General features: G+C 50.7%; 1 protein-coding gene and 1 long non-coding RNA gene across 2 annotated transcripts in view; both read left to right on the top strand.

The window, feature by feature from the left end:
• LOC103542167 (uncharacterized) overlaps nt 1-17,116 on the top strand; it is a 32,413-nt gene extending 15,297 nt beyond the window's left edge. Inside the window, exon 2 of the long non-coding RNA XR_542648.2 lies at nt 16,637-17,116. This is a non-coding gene — a long non-coding RNA (uncharacterized lncRNA). The remainder of the gene's footprint in view (nt 1-16,636) is intronic.
• A 215-nt stretch (nt 17,117-17,331) lies between these two features.
• KBTBD11 (kelch repeat and BTB domain containing 11) lies at nt 17,332-23,522 on the top strand. Its single transcript, XM_070598439.1, has one exon. It carries the CDS (start codon nt 17,494-17,496, stop codon nt 19,522-19,524), a length of 2,031 nt encoding a protein of 676 aa, XP_070454540.1. The 5' UTR covers nt 17,332-17,493; the 3' UTR covers nt 19,525-23,522.
• The last annotated feature ends 729 nt before the right edge of the window (nt 23,523-24,251 follow it).

Here is a 24,251-nt window from a genome sequence, read left to right as displayed (position 1 = left end):
TTAGAAGCCGTACTGTGTCACTTCCCTTGCAGTCACAGGCCTGCCCGGATTCCGGGGGAGGGGACATGGACCCCAGCTCTCAGTGGAGGAATGTCACCTCACATGCTAAGATCATGCTGAACAGGATACATCCAAGGCGCCGTCTTTGGAAAATACAATTTGCCACAGTCCGCTCTCTGACCAGGAAATTCACATCCCTTCCATGTGTAATGACGTGATCCCCTGCACCAAGATCCCCAAAGCTCACCCTCGCATGGTGTGGTGTCAGTTTTGGGCTCCAGGTTCAGGACACATACCCACACACCAAAGAGAGGATGTCTTCCCCAGATACCCAACATGCAGTGATGGGCAGGCCTAGGGTAAGTGCTATGGAGTCTTGTGTTGGTCAGAGCCACTAGGCTGTACATATTTATACAGAGAGAGAGAGATTTATGTCCACGTGTTGGCTTGTGTGATTGTGGGAGCTGGCAAGTCTGAAATCTGGCAGGTGGGCTGCCAGGCGGGAGACCCAGGCAACAGCTCATGCTGGAGCTCGAGTCGGAAGGCCGTCTGTCTGGAATTCTCTCTACCTGGGAGGACCTCAGTGTTAGACTGGATGAGGCCCACGCGCAATAGGGAGGGCAATCTGCCTCACTCCAAGTCTACCGATTTAAATGTTAATCTCTGCTAAAAAATACCCTCACAACAACATGTAGACTGTTGTTTGAGCAATTATCTGGGTACCATGGCCCAGCCAAGCTGACATATGTAATTAAGCATCACAACCCTCCTGTTCAAAAGGGGAATGTGGAAGGCACTCAGTGGTCTCTGGCCCGTGGCAACCCCGGATTGCAGTCCGGCTCAAGTTGGCAGTTCCTTGATGGGGCTTGGTTGTAATTCCTGGGAATGACTTTCCATTGCTCTTGGCTCTGCCTTCTGGATTCCTGGATCTGCTCTCCAAGTCATCCTTCCTTTTCCATAAGACATGCCTGGTGTTTGCAGCCGAGCGGTTTTCTCTGCCTGCTTCCTGTTTTCATTTTGCGCTGTCTCTGTCCCATTTAGTCCAAGCTGGCATTGTTTCTTCCTGTATAATTATCTTAAAAGCCTTGTGGGTTTTTTATGGATCTATTGGGATTCATGCCATTAGACAAAAGCTACACCCACAAATCTCATTAACATAAGTCCTTTCTCTACTTTAGACTTCCTGCAAGGCTGCTGTGAAAAAATGTCCTTAAATTCCTGAAGTTCTATTATTTATTGATGAGCATCTGCCAGGCATGCCCTTAAGATCCTCAGGGGGCCTTTTGTCTGGCCCTTCTCTGCAGCACCCTGTCAGGCATTGATGAGGTCTTAGGCGATCTGATTGTGCCTCCTGGGTTTGATCTGTGCTCTGAAGCCCTTTCTTAATCTGGCAATCGTGGAGAGGCTGGGAAAAAGAACCAGTTTTAAGTTTGAACCCAGCAAGGCCCGGTTTCTTTATATTTGCTCCAAGTCTCACTTGAGAACCGAACGATTCCTTTTTCAGATCTTCTCTCTCCTCTCTCATTTTATCACGTCATCGAGAAAAGGCTCACAGGCAGGATGCCCAAGAGCCCGCCTGGAAATCTCCACGAGCTCCAGTCCGTTCAGTCCAGTCGTGTTCTCTGCTTTAGTGCAGGCCCCAGTGCTGCCAGGCTCTCTGCTGCTCCATCCCAAGGGCCCGGGAACCCTGTCCTCGCTTCCCTCTTCCGTCTGTCACGGACTCCTCAAGGCCATTCTGACTGTGCCTGCTGCCCAGCTGGGAAGCCACTGCACGTGTCGGTTTCCGTTATGGCAGCACCCCAATTCCAGGTGGGGTGCATAACCAATCATTCCAAAACGTGCTGGCTTAAAGCAACAGTTTATTTTGGTCACACATCTGCAATCTGGGCAGGCTTTGCAGGAACAGTCGCTCAGAGTCAGTTGAGAAAAGCTCACAGGCTCTTCTGAAACCCGGGCCGCACACGCAAAGAGCGGGGCATCGCTCATCGTCTCTGTGGTCTCTCCAGCTGGGCACTCTGGTGCCACCCGATCTCTTACGTGTTGGCACAGGGAATCCAAGCTGCGGGTCCTCACACAGGAAGACAGCCAGGAGGAGGCTGCACTGCCACGTTCCACGGCCTCACTTCACCACAGCCGCAGGCCTCTTGGTTCATGAAGACTGGATATACATCCCGACACTCTGGGGGAGTGAACATCTTGTGAGAGGAGCAGACCATCGGGCTGGACCAGTGCGGCCACCCCAGAAACTACCTCGTGCCACGGCCCCGCACAACCCGGCCAGCACCCCTCAGCTCCTGTTCCTCCTTGCTGTCCACGAGCCAGCGGGGACTGAAGCCGCTCTCTGGGTGTGGCATGTGCGGCCCTCAGCGTTGTCTCCTGCCTCCTCCCATCAGGTCTGCTTGTCCTGTCCATCTCAGCAGAAGCTTTGCTCCCTCTGATGAGCTTCCCTTCAGGTACGGGGGTCACTGGCCTGTTATCCTCCCACCTTCCACGGTATATCTCAGGTTTTTGGTCATTCACGCCATCACGGATAATAGCGAAGGCCGCCGTCGTCTTCCCTAGGCCAGAATCTCCACGAGGGCAGGTTCTGCGCCTGTCCCGTGCACGGCGCATCCCAGTGTCTGGCACCGTGCGTCTGTGTGGAGCATTCACTAGGGCTCGGTGGCCGATTTATTAAGAAACCTTCAGCTTACAGCACCTCCTACAAAGGCAGGCATCCCCACCATGGGACCCTTACCTCCAGGGTTCCTCGTGTCCTGCTTGCTCTTGTCTCCTTGGCCTGGAAGTGTGCCTAGCAGATAGCGGGCTCTTGTTACCTGTTTGTTGAATGACTGAATAAGTTCCTCAATGAGACAGAAGCCTGAGTGATAAAGGGCTCTGGGCAGCTCACTTCTAGAGGTTGTGTCCACCAAAAGGCCTGTGGCTTCCCAGTCCCTGGTGGATGGAGATTCCGTGGCATAGGGGCACTCACCTCCCTGGTCCTTGGGCCAGGGAAGACAGGTGTGTGTGTGGCGTTACGTCCCAGGGTCAGAGAGCAAATATGAACCACGACTGGAGCGACAGGCTCGTGCATCAGTTTGAGTGACGGCCTGGCCGTTTATTCATTCTGTCACTTGGCACAAGCCGCTCCGGTGCGCAAACTCCCGCTCTTCCGAGAGGAGAAGGAAATCACTCGTTGATTGAATAAGGAAGTAAGATTAAACATTTTGAGCCATATATAATCATTTTGATGTCGAAGTCAAGATATAAAATAAAGAACAATATCTTCATTTCTTTTGTGTCAGACAGACAGCACCACAGTTCACTTTTAATGCGAGCATTCCTCCCATTCACTGTATTCATGAGACCTGATGCAAGGCTTGGTGTTTTGGGGAGAACGTTGAGATAAAGATGAGGCCCTATTTGTGTGCCACACTGAATGAGGGGAAGCACCAGTGGGAAGCTTTTCCGGGGAACTGGGGCAGCTGCGGCCTCTTGCTCATGTCATGGTGCCCCCAAGGGCCCCCCCGGGCTTCATGAGAGGTTGCAATCGGGGATCTCAGGCTGCTTCCACGTGGCCCCAGGAGTGGGTTTGTGGTGGCCTTGGGGCCTTGTGACATGATCTGTGTGAACTGAGAGGCTCTTGTCACTGCCATGGAGCCCCCGACAGCCAGAGGTGACGTTGGATAGCAAACAGGACGAGCACAGAGGCATGGGCAGCATCTTTGCACGTGTCCTGTTTATTGCCATGTCCGGGAGGCAGCAGCAGGAGCAGACACACATCAGAGAGCTGTCAGCGTGACGTCGACAGTCTACCCAGCCTGACCACCAGAAGGGCATCTACTGTGTCTTCTGCTGTGTCATGGAATTTGTAGAAATCTTTACCAATTGTTGGATCTTACATTTGTTCTTCGTCTGTTTCATATTTCTGGAATTGAGATAGCGCAGTGTAGTAAAAAAGGGGCCACCGGGATCCTGGTTCTAAGTAAGTATCAACACTAATTAGCTGTGTGACCTTGAGCAGGTCGCTTAACCTCTCTGGGTGTTAATTTCATCCTGTTTTTGTGACAGGTGGGGGAAGGATGCTCTCTCCAGCCTCTTTCAACTCCAACGTTCTGAGTTTGGGGAAGGATTCTGGGGCTGGTCAAACCCGAGACTGCGGACACACTGAGATACAGCAGGTTTTGAATGGCAACAATTTTTTCTTCAAACCTATAACCTAAATCAGGCCCAGGATTTAGCTCAATTTGATTTTTAAAATTGATGCTTCACTTTCAGGACTCTGTGCCTAAAAGCCTGCAGATATGAGGGGGCCTTGGTTTTACCATATTTTTCTACTGAGCACTCCTCTTTTTGGGGCCCAACTAAACCACACACATGCAGACATACACGTGAATGTGCACACATGTACACACACATGTGCATGGATATACACACAGGCACCAGAGAGACGTGTATATGTATGATTTTTTTGATTCTAACAGTAATACATGTTGAATATAGATTTAATTTGAAGATACCAAAATTATGAAAAAAGAAATCACTCCTATTCTCACTATCAACATGTCTTTTAAACTTTTTGGTATTTTTCTCAGGGTTTTTTTTCCCATGTTTTCCCCCGTGTGTGTGTATATACAGACACACACACACCCACACCTCTCTCTCTCTCTTTTTAAATGGCGTGTGCTATTTTGTGACCTGGTCTTTAAATTATTGTTTGGTCGAAGCCTTTTCACACATCCTTAGAAACATTGGGAAGGTGGTTTTTAATGACTGTGTATGAATATAATGTAATTTATTGATCAGGCGCCTTGCGTCTTGTTCCAACATCTTGTGATTGAGAAGGCTCTGGACAGCGTGTGTGTCCTTGAGTGCCTGGAGACATCCCTGGTTTTCCAGGAGTGGGGCCCGGGTCTGAGTTGCTGAGCACTTGATGCTCTGGGTGAGGCTGGGTTTCGACAGGGTGACCAGATTGTCTAATGAGCGTGTCCCCCGAGAGCTCGTGTGTGCAGAGTGCACCCTGTGGAGTCTCGAGGCACCGCCAGCATGCGTAGGAGACCACACGCTTGTGAGTGAAGGAGGCCCAGGAGGTGCAGTTTGATAAAGTGTTGTGTTCTTGCGCTCTGAGTGGTACCCAAAGTGTGTCCTAGAGTCCATGGAAGCTTCTGGAAACATCAAAGCTCCTGGAGGAGCTGCTGTTGCTGAGGGCTGAGCTGTGAGGGGCAGGGCTGCTCCCCAGAGACCCCCCCAAAGGGAAAGGGGCCGGCAGCCAAAGCAGGCTGCGTGGTGAGAGGAGGCCCAGCACGGACAGCAGGAGCGCCCTTCGGCTCCTCTGTGAGGTGTCCGTCTACCTCGGTGAGGACATGCCGTCAGCAGCACATCGGAACGGAGATGGAGCTGTGCTGAGGTTCTGCACAGAGACGACGGGACCAGGCCTGCCAGACTCCGTCGCTGCCTGGTTTCATTGCCTCAAAACCGCCCTGTGCACCCAGGGAGTTTCCACCTCTTCATGGAACTTCAAACCCTGGACAGACGGCCCGGGAGATGCTGTCCGGCTGCCTCACCACCATACACACAAGTCACAGTCTTCCCTGAGCTTTAACTTAGGTGGCTGACTGCGGGATTTGCCAAAGTAGGAGCATCGTTTTCTAGAAGAATCATTTTTGTGAGACTGAAGTGTCTGCTCACATCCTGAACTCACCACAGCCATTAATTCCTAACCCACATTTTAGGAACAAAATGCAATAAAAATCAATATGGTGGTGACCTTCATCTGTAAACCATATTTAGTCAGATGTTAAAAGAGTTTGCAGAGACAGCAAATAATAACACAAAGCTTCCTCAGATTCAGTCTCAGATACAGTTACAAACATTTAGTTTTGACATCCACTCTCATACCGGCCCTGTCAGGACCATCCTGATGTGGAAGGTCTGTTTTTTGGCTCACATTGGTGAACCCAGACTTGTCAGAATATTGGTCTTGATTTCTGCTTCAAAAATAATGGCTAAAATACCACCACCGATAACCGATCAATGATCATTTCGTCCACCCGCCTTTCCCATTGAGTCATCCTCATTGGTTAAGAACACGCCACCATGAGTCGAGTTTGGATACATTCCATCGTCTTTCTCCCTCATCTCTCCGCCAGCCTCTCTCATCCATGCCAGGCGTCTCCTCTCCGGGCATCAGAAGGGGAGGCGCCCTTCTGCACGGCTGTAATTATATGAACCAGACCGCAGGTTTTTCCTGGTCCTAAAGCGGTTCATGCTTGTTGCTCAGTAACTGCTAGGCCTGGAGAGGAGGTACGAGTTAAATAACAGTGTCTTTTTGAGAACTGTGCTGACGTGTTGACGGTGCAGGTTCAGTGGGGGAGGAAAGATGGCAGTCGTTTTGTTAGGTCTTAACCAAACTGAAACAGAACAGAAGTTGGAGAGGAGGGTTTCTCCAATATTTTCAATTTATACCAACAATGGTATATTAACTAGTGAGATTAATGGAAAGACACTGGGTTGGGGTATCTGCTTGTTTCTAATTCAGCTCTGTGAGCACCTGGTGTCTGATCTTGGCCTAGGCTCCCTCGTATAAAACCAAGAGCTTAGAACTGTAAAAATTACAAAGTGTGAGTTTTTATATAAATTCCCCATATTTCAATTTGACTAGAACTTTAAGCATCCTGAATAAGTTCCTCAACTACCCCAGCACTAAGAATAAAGAAACAAGAGTATGATGACCTAGGGGTTAACTCCACTTCTTTATGTTTAAGGATATTTGGCCTATTAGTTTTCGGTAGTGGGCCAGATTAACTATTTAATTGATAAACACTGGTAGCTACTTAAACTTACAGAATGATATTTTAAATTGCAAATTGTAAAATATCTCAAATACTATAAACAATGTGATCAACGAAATGCTCATGTATCCCAGTAAGATTTAATACCTGTTATTATTTGCCATTTATGCTTTAAATCTTTAAGAAACTGAATGATACAGTGCAGGGGAAGCTGGGGGAAGTCCTCCCTTCCTTCTTCAGAAGCAACTTCTTTACCAGAATTCATGCCTGTCCTTTTCACACTTCCATAAACAACATAGAGTATCTTTTTCATGTTTAAAAACGTACATATATGGTCTTATACAGTATCTTTCTGCAAACTACAAACTTTCAAAAATTCAAAATTGTATCCGAAACATATTCATATTGATACATGTCGATCTAGTTCATTCATTTTAACGTGGGTGGTCGTTTGGGCAATGATACAAAACCAGTCTAAAAGTAGTTTAATCCGTTCTTTTTGTACAAAAGGACGCAAGACTGGTCACGTTACTGTCCTCTCATCTTCACAAACCATCAGTGGGTTCCCAGTGTAATTAAGGTGACAAGACTCCGTGGGCCTGGCCCCAGGTCCTGCTGACCCCACAGGGCTCCTGAGTCCGTCAGCCTCCTTCAGCTCCTGGAACTGGTCAACCTTGTCCCCATGGGAAGGACGTCGTCCTGCTGTCTCTTCTACCCCCATTATCTGGCGAACTCCCTCTCTTCTCTCGGGTTTCAGCATACACTCATGTTCTCAGAGGAGTCTTACCTGATCCCAGAGTGGAAATCTGGTCCTCCGTCCTCATCTCTCGGGATCTGGTTCCCACTTCCTTCACAGCACTCACCCTAGTTTGTAACCCGCTAGAATTCGTGTCGTGGCTTAAGTCTTGCCTTTCTCACTAGACCACATGCTCGGGGCGGGGCTGGGACCGAGTCTGGTTGATTCCTTGCTCCTTCTTAGTGCCTGGCACCCTTCCTGGTACATCATAGGTGTTCCATATATATCCATGCAATAAATGAGCAAATGAGTGAATATTGTTAATTATCAACATTGAGGTGTCCATGGGAATTCAACAGATTGAACCATTGTGGAAAATTGTGGGATTTATTTAGCCCAGGAAATCTCTCATTTCTGACTCCAGCTTTCCATCACCAGTAGGACACTCAGCTTTGACTTCAGTGGATGCATAAAACAGATTTATTTTATTTACTTTTTCTTTCCTTTTTTTGAGGAAGATTAGCCCTGAGCTAACATCTGCTGCCAATCCTCCTCTTTTTGCTGAGGAAGACTGGCCCTGAGCTAACATCTGTGCCCATCTTCCTCTACTTTCTATGTGGGACGCCTGCCACAGCATGGCTTGACAAGCGGTATGTAGGTCCACACCCAGGATCCGAACCAGCAAACCCCGGGCCACCGAAGTTAGCAGCTGCTCCACTGGGCAGGCCCCCCCCCCCCATTTATTTTAAAATAGTCAAGTTTACCCAAATATTGCTTAGAATTGGATCTCACAGGTAAAAATTTCAGGATAGTTTGCAATTCATGTCTCTCTTCAGAGTCTCAGTGATTCTATGTAGAATCAGCGTTCACACTTCGTTTGGCTAAATCTCTAATCCTTGAATCTTGAGCCCCAAGGAAAAGGACTCTCTTCCTATTTCAGAATATTCCGAGCTGGCACCCCGAAGGCACTTTCAGAAGCCTGCAGCGTAATTTCACTCATTGAACCTGGAGACTCTTCGGAATGAATACACACATTTACTCTCATCCATTTTTCTCTCAGTTCTTCCGTCTGTGACTGCAGTGGGCACAGGACGTGCGGTAACTAGAAACAAGGCGGCACCAGTGAGTGGCTGTCTGCGTGACCTTGCTTTGATGGCGTCTGAAGCCACGGCGCTCCCTTGAGCACATCAGCCGTGGGCTTGGGTTCCTCCTCTTCCCAGTGTGGTACCTGCGGGTACACCATCGCCTCACCTGCAGAGGAGCGTCTTGTGAGCCAGGAAGCTCTGACACTGCGTGCATCTCAGAACCTTTGGATTAAAAATAATAACCCCTGATGTGATGAAGGAAGCAAGCAGTAATCTATTCAACCAGTGTCCATGGCCCAGTTGTTCAGCTGGATTAGTGTAAATTTAATCTCCACGCTGTGCTTCAGCTTCCTCCAGAGAGCTGGTAACTGGTAAGGGCTGAGGGCGCAGGCACCCCTCCTCACAGCGCGTGGCGAAGATGACCACGGAGATGGGAGCCCTCATCCTCGGGGTGGAGACCTTGGGGCTGGAATCTGAGCCTTCAACCAAGCTTCCTAACTTCCTGCCCAGCAGGAGTCAACCCCTGGGAACTCACGGGCCAGCTGACTCAGGGAGCAGCTGCGATAGTCTCAGGCACTTTTCCCGAGGCCACCTGTGAAGTGCTCCAGAGATGGGAGACAGGAGAAGACGACTTTGCTTTTGGTCTGTTGCTTGGTCTTTTGAGACCAGTCATTCATATTGCTGGGCGTCCAGCACTTTCTCATCTGTTGAACGAAGATCGTGGTGATTCTCCTACTCTTTGTATGAATGGTTGAGAAAGCGATGTGAGGGTCACCACCAAGGCGCCAGGGCTTGTCTGGACGCACGTGGGTGGGGTTGCTGGTGCTGTTTCTATCCCGTTAGGGGCTCTGAGTGACTGGGAACTGCATCGTTCTCCGGGGGGGAGCTCTCCCTCATGCATGCTAACCAGGGGCCGGGACCTGTGCTGCGCCAAGCTCTTTATACACGTCCCATCTAATCCCCAGGGAAACCTAGGGACATAGGTATTTGATCTGGGTCAGAATTATTTAGTTTCCAGGCACAAGCATCCTACTCATGTTAGCTTAAGCCAGAAATGGAATTACTAGCTCCCATGCCTCAGAAGCCGAGGCTGAAGCTGGCAGTGGGTATAACTCAGTCCAGGGGTCTCCTCCTAGATTTTTTTGGTTTCCCTGCCCTGACCTAACATCCACTGCTAATCCTCCTTTTTTTGCTGGGGAAGATTGGCCCTGAGCTAACATCCGTGCCCATCTTCCTCTATTTTGTATGTGGGGCGCCTGCCACAGCATGGCTTGATGAGCGGTGCTAGGCCTGCGCCCAGGATCCAAACCAGCAAACCCCAGGCCTCAGAAATGGGACATGTGAACTTAACCGCTGTGCCACCAGGTGGGCCCCTCCCCCTAGATTTTTGCTGAGATTTTGCTTTCTTTTCTTCTGCTGAAGACCAGCTTTCCCTTGATTCCTGCTCCATGGCCCAAAAGACAAGGGCCTCTCTCCTTCTGCATCCTCCTGAAGGCCGGTAGGTCTGAGGCCTCTCTCCTTCTGCATCCTCCTGAAGGCCGGTGGGTCTGAGGCCTCTCTCCTTCTGCATCCTCCTGAAGGCTGGTGGGTCTGAGGCCTGCTCTCCTGGACCGAGCTCAGGGCGGGGGGGGGGGGGGGGGGGGGGAGGGGGGACACTTTGCTGGGCTGGGCCTGGAGCAACCCTCTAATTTATAATTATCAAACCAGTATATGTTTATTTTAGAAAATATAGAAACTCGGCATAGTTATACTGAAGGTGATAAAAGCTATCTCTACTCCAACATCCAGAGGAAACCACCCATCCCTTTTAAAAAAGAACGTATTTTGTGAGCGATACCATATTTCATTGATAATACCTCAGTGTGTGGCATCCTTGGTAGAGCTTAAGAACTCGCTTTTATATGGTGGGCTTTTCTGTTTTATTTTGTTTTTAAAATTATATCATTTTTTTGGTGAGGAAGAGTGGCCCTGAGCTAACATGTGTTGCCAATCTTGCTCTCTTTTTTTTTCTCCCAAAGCCCCTCAGTCCATAGTTGTATATTCTAGTTGTGGGTCCTTCTGGTTGTGCTGTGTGGGATGTCACCCCAGCATGGCCTGATGAGTGGTGCCATGTCTGCGCCCAGGCTCTGAACCGGCAAACCTGGGCCACCGAAGCGGAGCATGTGAACTTAACCACTTGGCCACAGGGCCTGCCCCTATATGGTGTTTTAATCTGGATGTTTGCAGAGTTGTTTTCTGTTGTCTCCTTGGTTCACATTCATTCATTCATTCATCAATCAAGCGTTTACTGAATGCCCTTGCCGAACTCGTCACTCAGCAAAGGACAGAACGATTAATGCAACCTTCCCGTCGTAAGTTCCACGTCCTCCTGGAAAAGGATGACACACACGCGTCTAAGGAATGATACTGGGTGTGATGCTGAAGTAGGGCATTTTGTGCAGATGCAGACTACAGGGTCGCCGACACAGGACGTGAGGGCGAATGGCAGAGAAGGCACCACAGGGCCTTCAGCTTCGAAGGAGCAGGATTGTGTGGCAGAGGCCCTAAGTCGTCAGTACACACGTGTTCGCCTATGCCTGGTTCCCCGGGGAGATGAGCAGTTCTGTGCCTCCGGCGGGCGGAGGAGGGGCAGCTCCCTCGGCCGGGGTGAGAGAGCAGACGGCTCAGTGCCTTACTTGCCAGCCCAAGAGTCTGGACTTTGAGAATAGCCATTGCATAAAAGCTTTTCTTCAGGAAATTCTCAATGTTGCTTCTTCAAGTCCTGCCAGATCATTCAACCCACTGTTACTCCCCTGGATGACTCCCACACAGGCGTGCTGGGTAGGTGCTGGCAGGGCCAGGTCAGCCTGTCCCAATGCAGCGTGCCTCCGGCTGCCTCCCTCTGCTGCATCCTCACACCTGGGGGAGCATGCAGTTACTAGAAGTCTGCTGACAGGATGCACCAGGCACCGGGCTAGACATCGGAAGGGTCTGTAGGCTCTGATCAAACCAAAGCACGGAGGCAGCGGATGTTGGCTCCTTCGTGGTCGGGATTGGTAACAATAATCTCAGAGGCGTTGGGCGTGCAGCTTCACAGCCTGGGTGCTGGAGCCAGGCTGCGGTTCGATTCCTGGCTCTGCCCCTTGCTACCTGCGTGGCTGGTTAATCGTACAAAGCTGGTGAAATGGCTTCACAGCTCATTTCCTCTCCTGTAAAAGGAAGCTGAGCAAAACGACAGCTCACAGAATGGTCACACGTGTTTGTGTGGTATGACACACGTGAGAACAGCGCCTGGCAAAAAAGACGTCAGCAATGACATGCTTATTATTGCTAGCGTGTAGGCAGTTATGTTCCAGTTCACCTCGTCTTTTAGGAAGGTCCTCCCTGAAAAATAAGTTAAAAATTATAGAATGTAGTCTGGTGGAATAGACTCTGCTTAATGTCGCTCGATCTCTGGAAGGACACCCACTTATTCATTTAATGACTCAACAGACGATGCCACCCCCTAGCCACCCTGGCCATTTCTAAACAACACAGGACCTGGTGCATAAGTGTGGCTGGTGTCTCCTGCTTGAAGCATGTTGCAGAAATCTTGGAGACAGAGACAAGGACATTCCACATTTCACATCCTCCAAGATGCGATACTGCACCTGGCTTTTAGCAGCCCGGCAGCAGAGTTAACGGGATGCATTTTGAAATAAAAAGTTAGCTGTGACTGATGCCTCCTCGTAGCCAGCTTTGGACTGTGTAATTCCACACACGTCGTTTTGGTGGTCCTCCTAAAACTCTATTCTGTTGGTTGAGGAGTCCTGGGAACATGTGACTCGGGGTGTAGGGAAGGTCATGAGTTGATAGGACACATGCAGCCACCCTGCAGCCTGGGCTGGCTTTCCTCCCCACCAGCCCCTCGAGGCCACCGCCACCCATGGACTGTCCTCTGTACCCAGAAACTGCCAACTCACTTTAAATGGGGCCCAAAGAAGACATAAGATTGGGAAACAATGTTTTTATGAACAACTGATGCAAGTCAAGACTTTCTATGCTCAGATAGAAATCCTGAGGTTGCCTACCCGTTTCTAAGCTTTCATAATTTTCCTTATGTTAACCTCACAATTTATTGGCTGTTTGTTGTGTGAAGGGCTCTTTCTGGTGTGGAAGGCACCCAGTGGGCGCTGCACAGGTGCTGTTCCCGGGGACCCTGATCTGACAGGTGTGTGGCTACCAGGAGATGTACATGAACAAACATAGCGTGAGGTGGAAGACACTGAGAAGGAGTTCCTTAGAAGCATTACACGGGCTGGCCGAGTGGCCAAGTGGTTAACTTGGCGCACTCTGCTTTGGCAGCCTGGGGTTTCGCCGGTTTAGATCCTGGGTGTGGACCTACGCACTGCTCATCAAGCCATACTGTGGCAGCATCCCATATAGCAGAGCTAGAATGGGATATACAAGTATGTCCTGGGGCTTTGGAGAAAAAGAAAAAATAAGAAAAGCGGAAGATTGGCAACAGATATTAGCTCAGGGCCAATCTTCCTCACCAAAAAAGCACACCTTAAAAAAAAAAAAAGAAGCAATACATATTGCAGAAGTTTAGATAAGCTTCCTAAGTCTACTAACAAATATTTTTTAAAAAGTAAGCTAATTATTTGAAAGGAAGGTTCTTTTTAGCAAACTGTGTTATAAGGAAGCATACTTTATTTTATATAAATGACTATCCACATTAAATACATAAACTAATGTCCACATTAGGAAATCATAAACAATTTTTTCTTTTTTAAAAATTACGTATTAATAGTGAAGAAATTAATGGAAAGAAACTGTAAAAAAATTCTGTTTAGGTATTTACAAGGTCGAGAAGAAATTTAAATCCTTCAGGGCAAAATGCTACATAAATTGTATTTAAGTAAAACTTGCTCCTATTAAAACATTTTCTGCAGGCAAGAAGGAAACCTGTGGCTCTCACCCCACACCTCCCCCCGACACATCCCGTCCACTAACATGCCAGGCTGGGATTCCGTCCGTCATCTGTGTAGCAGACCCCATAACTGGTGCTTAAGGAAATACTTAATGATAACCACCCAGGAAAGAAATCCTTCCCAATGCCCTGATCAGGAGGGGAGTTTTCAGTTATTTCACAATTAACAGGATGGGTGCTCTGCCAGAATCCTCCAGTGGAATTTACTTCTAGAGCCAACCACAAATGCAGAAAAAAATCCCTTCGGAAATCCCTGACTTCCAATCCAAAGAAATCTGACACTAACTGTCTCAGCAGAGTTGCTGATGTCTCAGAGGACCATTAAACACAAGATGGGCCAACTCCTCCCCATCTACTTTAAGGCAAAATCATAGTAATGGGTCATTCTGGAGAAAAAAAAGATACAGCTATTAATGTGGAGTTTCTTTAACACCATTTGAAAAAGGAAAGCTCCCCGGCTTAATGTCCTCCTTTCTCCAGTGGAATCTGACCATCTGTTCTGCAAGGTGGTGGGAGAGACGCCGAAGCAGCCAGAGACTTGTAGCGCTCTGGAACCATCCTTCAGAAAGCTGCCCGGTAGCTTCCGTGGAGGAGGGACTTCCCTGAGGCTGGGGCGGCCTCTCTGCATGTGGAATTCAGCATCACCACCGTGCCACCTGACATCGTAGTGACCGATGGCCCTCTCCCACAACATTCCTGTGTCAGGCACCACCTTGGCTGACTGTAGCGTGAGCAGGGACCCCAGACTTGGTCCCTGGGTGCAGAGTCGGTTGTGTCAGGGAGCAGGTGGTAAGAGGCTCCTGTGGATCCATCACCATGCGATTGCGTGGCAGTTCCATGGTCTCAGACCTCTCCCAGCTCCGCCAACCTGCTCTGTAACCCCTGGCAGGGGTGCACAGATTGATGGAAGAGTGTAAAACCAAACCTCTCCTGGAAACATCCCTCAGATGGAGACACAACTTCCTAACTGTCCTGTGTTGGGGAGTAAGAGTGACAGAGTTCTTAAGGACTCTAGAGTCACGATTTTGCAGATAACTGAGTTTTATCCCTTCTTGGGTTGGCTGGAGGAAGAACCAGTCCTGCCTCTCGTGGGCGACCAGGCAGCGTCGACCAGTTGGGCTGCTGACGACTTTAGATTGTGTTTATTTCATCGTGGAGCTGTAGCTCTGCCTAATTGTAGTTACAACAAATTACAGATGTGGCCAGTTCTGCAGGGCTTTCAAAACACAGAGTTCCAAACTTCAGCTTTAAAAACGTGTCCTGTTCCTGGCCCCCCTTCCAGGCTGTGGTGCTTTCCATGAAGAGGACCCTTGGGGCCTCGCTCTGCACATTCTGATGAAAGTCAAGCCAGGGAGAAAACCAGGAAGTCCTGGGACCCTTTTCCAGGCCAAAAAATAAAAATACTACGTTCATTGTCTAAGGTCCCCCATATTGTAGAGAAGTGTTAAAAGAATGAGCCAACTAAGAAAGCCAGTTCTCTGATTCTATTTCAGACACTGAGGCCCACATGTATATTTGGGTAAGCTGCGTAAGTCTGTTTCGGTTTTTATCTAACTTTCCCTTGGATGACTCAGCAGGCTGAGAAAGCACCTCTGAGTCTTGGGAAAGTGCCAGTGAATTTTGCTTATAAAATCTTTGCAGGTTTCCAGTTTGTCATCACATTCCTGTCGCTGTGGGCCGTGCTCATTTCCATGTCACTGGACACAGCACGGCCAGGACGAGGGATGGAGAGTTCTGAGCTCGCGTCCCCGTGGGGCCGGGCACAGCTGAGTAAACAGGCCAGCACCTTCTGTGCCGCGCAGCCTCGTCCGGGACCCACACACCCGAGCTCCGAGTGTCCACTCCCTCGCAGCGTTTCCTGACACTGCGTTTCCATGCGTCCCAGGACAGTGCCTTGCACACAGAGGTGCCAAAAAGTTACTGTTAAAAGTTTCTGGAAAAAAGAAAGAGAGAGAGGAAGCAAGAGGGAGGAGGAGAGAGAGAAGTGAGTGTCTTGAATTCCCAGCTCTAAGAGACTTTTATTTCTGACAATAATGGGAAAGTTTTTTTAGTAACACAGGAGCAGGAAGGGCAGGGCGAGTGGATCTACACACACACACAGTGAACTCGGAGCATTTATAGGGATCAGCTAACAGCATTAAGTATGATAAATAGAAAATCAGAATAAGTTGAGGGAAGGTGGTTAAGTATCATTTTATCTATGCATTGAGAGGTGAACACACCCTACATAGTAACAATGAGCATGAGCTGTATTTGGACTGTTTTTCTTGCCCGCATTCTCTTCCTTGGAGAGCGAGAACACAGCCGGCTCTCCCCTTCCATTCTCTGTAAGACCCTGTCAGGCTAGGGAGTCTCAGTGAAGGTTTCGACAATTTAGCAAAGCTATCTTATTATTTTATAAGTCATCTGCAGCTGCTCATATCTGCCTTCCAAGGACTTCAGGTTTTTGTTTTGTTTTGTTTTGCTTTGGCTTTTCTTTGCTGCATGTGGGCTATATGGAGAATTGTTTCTCTGAGGTTTTTCAGAGACATAATTCCAAGAATACGCAGTTAAACAGATTTCGGAGTTGGAGCCTCTGGGGCCAACCCCAGAAGTGCCCTCAGCACCTTTCTCCAAATATTTGTTGTGACTGAATTTGAGATAATTGACCGGAAAAGACTGCAGGGAAACTGTCCCATGTTAATAAAATTAATGATTGCATAGGCCAGTCATGCGTTCTCACTCAAAGATCATAATTTTACACATACGTCTCATTAGGTTGAACACAGGAAACTGTTGCCATTTGACTGCTTTTGACCCACAAAACCAGCAATCTTGTAGGGTTCAACCCCATGTCTTTAAAGGCCATTGCCTCAATTGGGTTCTCCTTCATAGGCCTCAAAATCAGAGGAGGAACTGTTCAAATACCTAAATAACTGTCTATCCTATTCACCAAACTCTCCAGCCAGCAGGCCAAAGTCCCAACCCCTCTTCCCACCAAATGTGAATCCTATAACCTGAAAGTCATGCAGGGAAGTGTGGTAGGGTCCACGGACAAAAGGACCCTCCTGGAAAATGCACATTCAAACATCCTCTCTCTTTCTCCCACAAACAGGAACAAGAAGAGTGTGGGGAACTGATATGGAAACACCTGACATCCCAGCAAAGGAAGTCGCAGAGGAAGCCTCTGGATTGATAATGAGGAAGGCCCCTAACCCCGCAGCCACTGTGTTTTTCTAGCACGCACCTGGCACATGGATTATGGACTCCCCCCAGGTGAACAGTGTGGACGCAGACACATCAGGAGAGCTGCTGATGTCAGAACACAGACCAGTACTCTCCAGCTGACCATTCACAAACCTTCATTGCAAACGAGAGCCCCAAAATAGTAAAGCTCCCTGGGGTGGCTGTTTACAAAAAAACGGAGTTAAACATCAAGGTTCTGACGCGGTGACCGCAGCCTGTCTCAGATTTGTTGGTCCTGGTGGCAGTGATGTGATGGAATGGAAAGTGGTAAACACTGACCCTCGGAGAGAAAGGGCTTGCCCTGTTTGTTAGAGGTGCCCCATAGCTCAGTTCTGCAGAGAGGGAACGACAGACAGCAGCAACTGGGGCTCCAGCACAGACCTGTGCACTGACTAAAGCATCAGCACCCGGCATGAAGACTGAGCCACAGAGACACGGGCACACAGCTAGCCGGTGGTAACGTGACTGCGGTTCAGAAGTTCAGCGGAGAGAGCGTCGAGAGTGCACACCCCTCTTTGCAGCAGGGGAGAGTGGGAAGGGCGAGAGGGAGCGGCAAGTGAGCAAAAAAAAAAAAAAAAAAAAGTGTGGACCCAGAAGTGAAATGTGATCGCGCGCCAGGAGAAGCCCAGAGGAACCAGCGACCTTGAGCAGCCCATTCAGGGCGAAGTCATGGTGGGCTGCTGAGCGGGAGCCGGGCGCGGGGCGGCGGCGAGAGGAAGCGCGCCCATGGAGAACCCGGTGGCCCCCTGCGTCCTCTACCCAGGGGACGACCACGGCCGCGGGGCTGAGCCCGGGGACGGCTTTGCGCATGGAGCGTGCGGCCAGCCCGGGGACCGGAGCGGCGCTGCCGAGGCTCCGGGAGAGGGCAGCCTGCAGCCGCCGGACGCGGCCGGGGGGGAGGGCGCCGCGTCCCCGGCGCAGACACCCTGCAGTCTCAGCGCGTCCCTGTGCTTCAGCTCCGGGGACGAGTCCCCGCCGCAGTCTCGCGCCTCCGCGGCGGAGGGCGCAGCGACCTCCCCGCCCTCGTGTCGCAGCGGCCAGCGGGTGGTGGAGACGCAGTGGGAAGTCGGCAGCGCGGGCGCCGGGTCCCCGGCGGAGCGCGCGTCGCCGGAAGAGCCCGCGTCCCTGGAAGAGCGCAGATACCCCGAGGAGCCCGCGTCCCCGGAAGAGTCCGTGTCCCTGGAGGAGCCCGCGTCCCCCGAGGAGCGCGCGTCCCCGGAAGACCCCGCGCCCCCCGAGGAGCCCGGGGACCCCGCGCCTCTGCCTCCCGGCGTCGGGCCCGAGCACGGGGAGCCCGACCTGGTCATCGAGGTGTCGGGCCGCCGGCTGCGGGCGCACAAGGCGGTGCTGGCGGCGCGCAGCGACTACTTCCGCGCGCGCGCGTCGCGGGACGTGCTGCGGGTGCAGGGCGTGGGTTGGGCGGCGCTGCGGCTGCTGCTGGCCTACGCGTACAGCGGGCGCATGGCGGGCGTGCGGCCCGAAAACGTGGCCGAGGTGGTGGCCGGCGCGCGCCGCCTGCAGCTGCCCTGCGCCGCGCAGCGCGCCACCGACGCCGTGGCGCCGCAGCTGAGCCTGGCCAACTGCTACGAGGTGCTGAGCGCGGCCAAGCGGCAGCGGCTGGCCGAGCTGCGCGACGCCGCCTACCGCTTCATGAGTGACCACTACGTGGAGGTGCTGCGCGAGCCCGCCGTCTTCGGGCGCCTGTCGGGCGCCGAGCGCGACCTGCTGCTGCGCCGCCGCCTGCGCGCCGGCCGCGCCCGCCTGCTGGCCGCCGCCCTGGGGCCGGCCGGGGAGCGCGCGGGCAGCCGGCCGCAGAGCCCGTCGGGGGAGGCGGAGGCCCGCGGCGAGGCCGCCGTCTACTGCCTCCACGAGGCGGCCGGCGAGTGGCGCGAGCTGACGCGGCTGCCCGAGGGCGCACCGGCACGGGGCTGCGGCCTGTGTGTCCTCTACAACTACCTCTTCGTGGCCGGAGGCGTGGGGCCCCCGGGGCCCGACGGCCGCGCGCGCCCATCCGACCAGGTCTTCTGCTACAACCCGGCCACCGACCGCTGGAGCACCGTGCGGCCGCTGCGCCAGGCGCGCTCGCAGCTGCAGCTGCTGGCCCTGGACGGCCACCTGTACGCCGTGGGCGGCGAGTGCCTGCTCAGCGTGGAGCGCTACGACCCGCGCGCCGACCGCTGGGCCGCCGTGGCCCCGCTGCCCCGGGGCGCCTTCGCCGTGGCGCACGAGGCCACCACCTGCAACGGCGAGATCTACGTGTCCGGGGGCTCGCTCTTCTACCGCCTGCTCAAGTACGACCCGCGGCGCGACGAGTGGCAGGAGTGCCCGTGCAGCAGCAGCCGCGAGCGCTCGGCCGACATGGTGGCCCTGGACGGCTTCATCTACCGCTTCGACCTCTGCGGGGCCCGCGGCGACGCGCAGGCGGCGGCCGGGCCCGGAGGGGTCAGCGTGCTCCGCTACCACTGCCTGGCCAAGCAGTGGAGCCGCTGCGCCTCGCACCTGCGGCCCCCGGGCGCGCCGTCCGGCCTGCAGCCCTTCCGCTGCGCCGCCCTGGACGGCACCATCTACTGCGTGGGCCGCGCCGGCACCTGGCGCTTCGTGCCCCCCCAGGACGGCGAGCCCGGCGCGGACGCGGGCGCCGGCGGCAGCTTCGAGCCCGAGTCCCTGCGAGCCCCTTGGGACGCCCGGGGCGTGCTCTTCCCTTTCGTCCTCAACTTGCCGGAGAAGCCGGACAGAGGCGAGGAGGGTGCCGCGTAGGGCGGGCCCAGGCCACCTGGGCGTCTCCTTGGGCAGCCCTGGGACGAGGAGCTTCCCTTGGGCTGAGGTCCCAGCTGGGAAGGGGCGAAGGGAGCGGAGGAAGGGAGGGGAGGTGGGCGAGTGGGCCGCTGGCCGCGAGGATCGGTTAAACGCTTTGAAGGTAGAAGCCTGTCTTGGGGCCTTGAAGACTTTCTGCCATGCTGTGCTAAGGTCGGCTTCCCTATTCTGCATTCCTTTCTGCTTCGCTTTGCTTAATGGGGTCGGTGGCGTGAGATGTAGGATGTGCGCAAATAGATAACTTTACAGATAAGACACAGGATATCTGAGGGAGAAGGCGATGGAATCAAAAGATTAAGCTTCAAGGAACAGTGGGTGGGGCCCGGAGTGAACCGCGGTGCTCCCAGGATGTATTGAGGGTGTACCCAGGGTTTACCTGGGCGTGCTCAGGTGTACCTGGCGTGCACGAACGCCGGGAGTGGAGTGGAGAGGAGCCCAGACTTGAACTCTGGCAGCTTGCTGCGTGATGAGAAGGCCCGGGGACAGCTCGGGCCACCAAGCCAGAGTGGGGACCCTAAAGTAGGCCGATGTGAACTCTACTGGTGGGACCACTGAAAGAAGGCCACACTTTTTTGGCTTGAAGTTTAGAATTATAACTAACAAGTGAAGCTCTTAAAACCTTTCTAACTTAGTTTGAAAGTTCACGCCACCACGTGTTCAGGGTTTGGTTGGCTCAACTCCAAACTCAATAAGCATTAAAGACAAAATCTTTGATTACCAATATGATCTCCCGTCCAGTAGCGTGGGAGGTATTTCCTCTGTGGTGCCATAGATACCATGAATGGGGGAGCGCACACCCCCCAGCCCACTCTGGAGCAGTTCCATCTCACTGTGTAACTGAGATGGGTGTTTAACATTTTTCAAGTTAAAGGATGTTAATAATTATATTCAATGATATAGTAATGATTGACTATTTGAATTTTAAGTCTTTGGTGACTAAATGTTTACCAAAGAACATGTCACGAATTGGAAAGCCGACCCGCAAGGGAGCTTGTCTATTGTAAAAGGAACCTTTGATAGCCGCTGTATCTGCTCAGCCATGTCCACATTTTATAATGGGTTGAAAGAGAGTATTATTCTAAAAAAAAAAAAGAAGGTTAAAATCACTTTTTCTGACAGTTCTAAAGACAAACATGCAGGCCCATTTTGAACCCATGACTTATGATGTTTTAAATATGTATTATGTAATTCCAGTGAGGAAAATTAATTTTTACAAGCATCATTCTAAGAAAATGTGGCAGAGTGACAATGAGCATATTGACATAAGGGGAAATTACATATATTTATAATGTAGTTTAGCAAGTAAAATACATTTTTCCAATTGTGAATTCCAAAATGCTCTGATAGAATTAACATGAAACTCACGACTTTGACAGGACGCAAGGATTAAAAACAAATTGATTAATCTTTCCTCATTTGTTATAGCATTTTACTTTCCAAACATGTATAGACAGGGTTCACTGTATATTGAGTTGAAGGATAAAATATATGCTCACAAATACAGGCAAACTAATTTGGACTCTGAATCCAATCCATTTTTTGATTATAAGAAGAAAAGTAGACATTGAAAGTTCCTGGAACATAATTAGATGAAATCATACATACGTTACTGTTACTTACTTGTTAACCCAGTGGTAGGAGTTGATATCTGTAGCAATCAGTGGGTAATTGGGAAATAGCTTATGCTTTTTGAAGAGTCTGTGGTTATGAAAGTTATAAGACAAGTATGTTTAGAAATGATCAGCTTGAATCTTATGCATGTGCCAGAGGAATGGCATTCACGGTTTCAGTTGCAGTGTGTTCTGGGGACTTGTGTGCTTGCTCATGAACTGAGGGATATCTTGGCAACTTGGTTAATCATCTTGGGAAAGAAAAACAGACTTCATAGTGCCTGACTTTATTGGCCATTTATTGCAGTAGACTGGGAAATGGTGGTAGAAAAAAACTTACAGCAAAAGGAAACAAATCATGTTCTTTTAAAGAAATGTACATTTCATGTTGTAGTACATCTTTCTCTAGAATTTTATTATTTATGCCAAAACATTTGTATGAAATAGGACCAGACTAATATTTTCATTCCTTACATTTCAAATCCGTAAACTGTTATCACTGTTGACTTACTTGAGGAGTCGTTCCTCTGATGTTTATCGTTTAAAATCCTGAAAGTGGGTTTCCAAAGTAAAATGGTTCCCCTAAGAGAAATATTGGTGTCAGGTGTGGACAGCCACACACCAGCAATGCTCAGCTGGAGTTTTTGTATATTATTTTATCTTTTAATTTGATAAAAGAATGCCTGTGCCAGACATAGCATCACTTCCTCTGGGAACTGGGTTCCAAGTCCCAGGGATTTGTCAAATGAAATACACAGGAAACCTCAGGATAAGTGAAAGGATGTAGGCTATTAGAGATCATATTTCTAAGTAGTAAGATCACATAAAAACAAACACCAGGGGACCTGGCATGCCATGAGGACCACTTTATTTTTCTTTTTGGGGCCAGTACCGGGGGCGTGGAGCCAGAAGGGTTTACATCAATTAAACAGAAAAGGCACCTCCTTCACGGCAGTTGGTTTGGAGGAGTGCTGGGGGGGAGGGGAGAGGCAGGCATTGCTGAGACTCGCCCCAAGGTCTGATGTTCTGAGAAGGATCTTTTCGTATTCAATGTGATGTTCTAAGTCTGATACTATTCAGAAAATCAGTTGGTGCAAAATATTCCTGGTCATCGATCAGTCAAGAGTCAAATGAAGCTAATGCATTTATGACATCCATCCATAATTCTTATAAAATTAGGCAACCCACGCACAGTGACATTTCCAAATACTGGAAAGAACCAGTGACATTTTCAGGGGAAACTGGTATGCACAAAAGCTTGATCTTTTGGTTAGTTGACAAACAATGACTTTTGTACTGTCAATCAGGGTTCATTTGGAACCCAAAGGAAGGGGCTTAAGATGTCTTGATTTTCTTTCTGTTTTTATTCCTGGTCTTGGGAACAACCCCCACACTAGCGCGGACTCTTGGCGACTTTGTGGAGCTGGGTTTGGAACTTATTTGATTTCTGAGTGATGGTGGCAACTTTTCCTTTGAGAGAATGTGTCCTGTGGAAATTCTTTTGCTACTTAGTTAAATCTCTTACCTGTAACCATTTTGCTACAAATACTTAAGTAAGAAATGAATCCTCTGCTCCATTTCTGTTAACTTCTGGTGTCACCTTCATAATTCTGGTGGCAGCTGTGTAATCTGTTGGTTTCTTGGGTAACTTCCTGTAGCAGATTTTGAAATGGAATGTGTCCGAGGTCTTTTTGCCTTTTCTTAAAGTCAAGAAAGTTTTAGGACATCATCTGTTGTAACAGCTTTATGGGGCAAATGCAAACAAAAGTGCTGTTTTGTGTTCTGTCTTATTTTAGATGCTTTCCTAGTTTATAAAATGTCTTATTTTGGTGTTTAAAAAAATCAGCGTTCTTATTTTCCCCCTTTCCTCTGCAGTATTATTTGTGAAAAGATATGAGAGCTAAAAATGGAGACGTGCACGTGTTTTGGTTGCATCTGAATTTGTCAGAAGCTGCTTTCTCTACACCTTGTCCACCCCTAGGCCGATGCCTGGACCACACCGCTCCTGCTTTCCAGGCAGGAGCTGGCAAAGGCAGGCTCTCTCCATGCTTAGTGAGTCGGTTTGAAATGGATTGAAATAAAAAGCTAGCTGTGTCCTCCTGTGAGGTTAAAGCTCCTCCGAAGCTTTTTAAAGCTGTAAGACAGCCCTGCAGTGTTGCCGTTTCTCTAAGACGAACCTTCCTGTTTCAGGCGCACACCAGGCCGGCCGATGCTGTCTATGCGGTTAATGTATTTATTAATGGTTCAGGTTTTAAGTCCCAGGCACAAATACTGTAAAACCTCATATGTCTGTCCGTTTATGCCAAGATGAAATAAATCGTTGGAATGCCAGTGCTCCTAACCTGTGTTCTCGGAAATGGGCTCACGGGGGCTGGGGAGGTTCCCGCGCTGCGCACGAGGCCGGGGTGGTGACTCTGGAGGGTCCTTACAGCTACAGTGCTGAGGCAGGGCGTCCCTTCCTCCCCCTAAAGACGCATGGATGCCTCTGCCCTCTCCCTCCCACTCTCCCCATCCCCTCGCCAGCAGGTGGTGGTGGCCGGGGCTGCGCTGCCTCCTGGAGAGGCCGGTGCTGTAAGCGTGGACACGGTGCAGCGTAGTTGTGTGGCCGCAGGAGGAGACGGGAACGCGGCTGGGAGGGAGGAAGTTAATTCTACTCGCAAGTCCCTGAGGGATCAGTGCACACAGGCAGGCCTCGGGGGGAGCCCGAGTGACGGTCAGGGATGCAGGAGCGGGAGCCAGGGGACAGCCAGGCCCACGCCTTTCCTGGGATTTCTGTGGGAAAGGCAAGGCAGAGCAGGGTGAGCAGCTGGCTTCGGCTGCTGTGAATGGTCCTGGGGGCTTGGCGCTGTCAGGACCCCGGAGTTAGGTGGGGCGGTGTTGGCTGGTGGCTGAGGTTGGATTCGGCATGGGGCGGGGGTCTCTGCTGGGCGTGGGTTGGGTTTTTCTGAGAGATGCGCTCCAAGCCCTTTGCTGTCTCTAAGAGCTCCTTAGCCTTGAGAGCCACAGTCTCTCCTGAGCCAGCAAACTTCTTAAGATGTCAAACATCGTACACCAGAGACA

Source organism: Equus przewalskii, chromosome 28 (genome assembly GCF_037783145.1).
Source record: "Equus przewalskii isolate Varuska chromosome 28, EquPr2, whole genome shotgun sequence".
NCBI classification, from domain to species: domain Eukaryota; kingdom Metazoa; phylum Chordata; class Mammalia; order Perissodactyla; family Equidae; genus Equus; species Equus przewalskii.
This window is presented reverse-complemented; position numbering and strand designations above follow the sequence as displayed.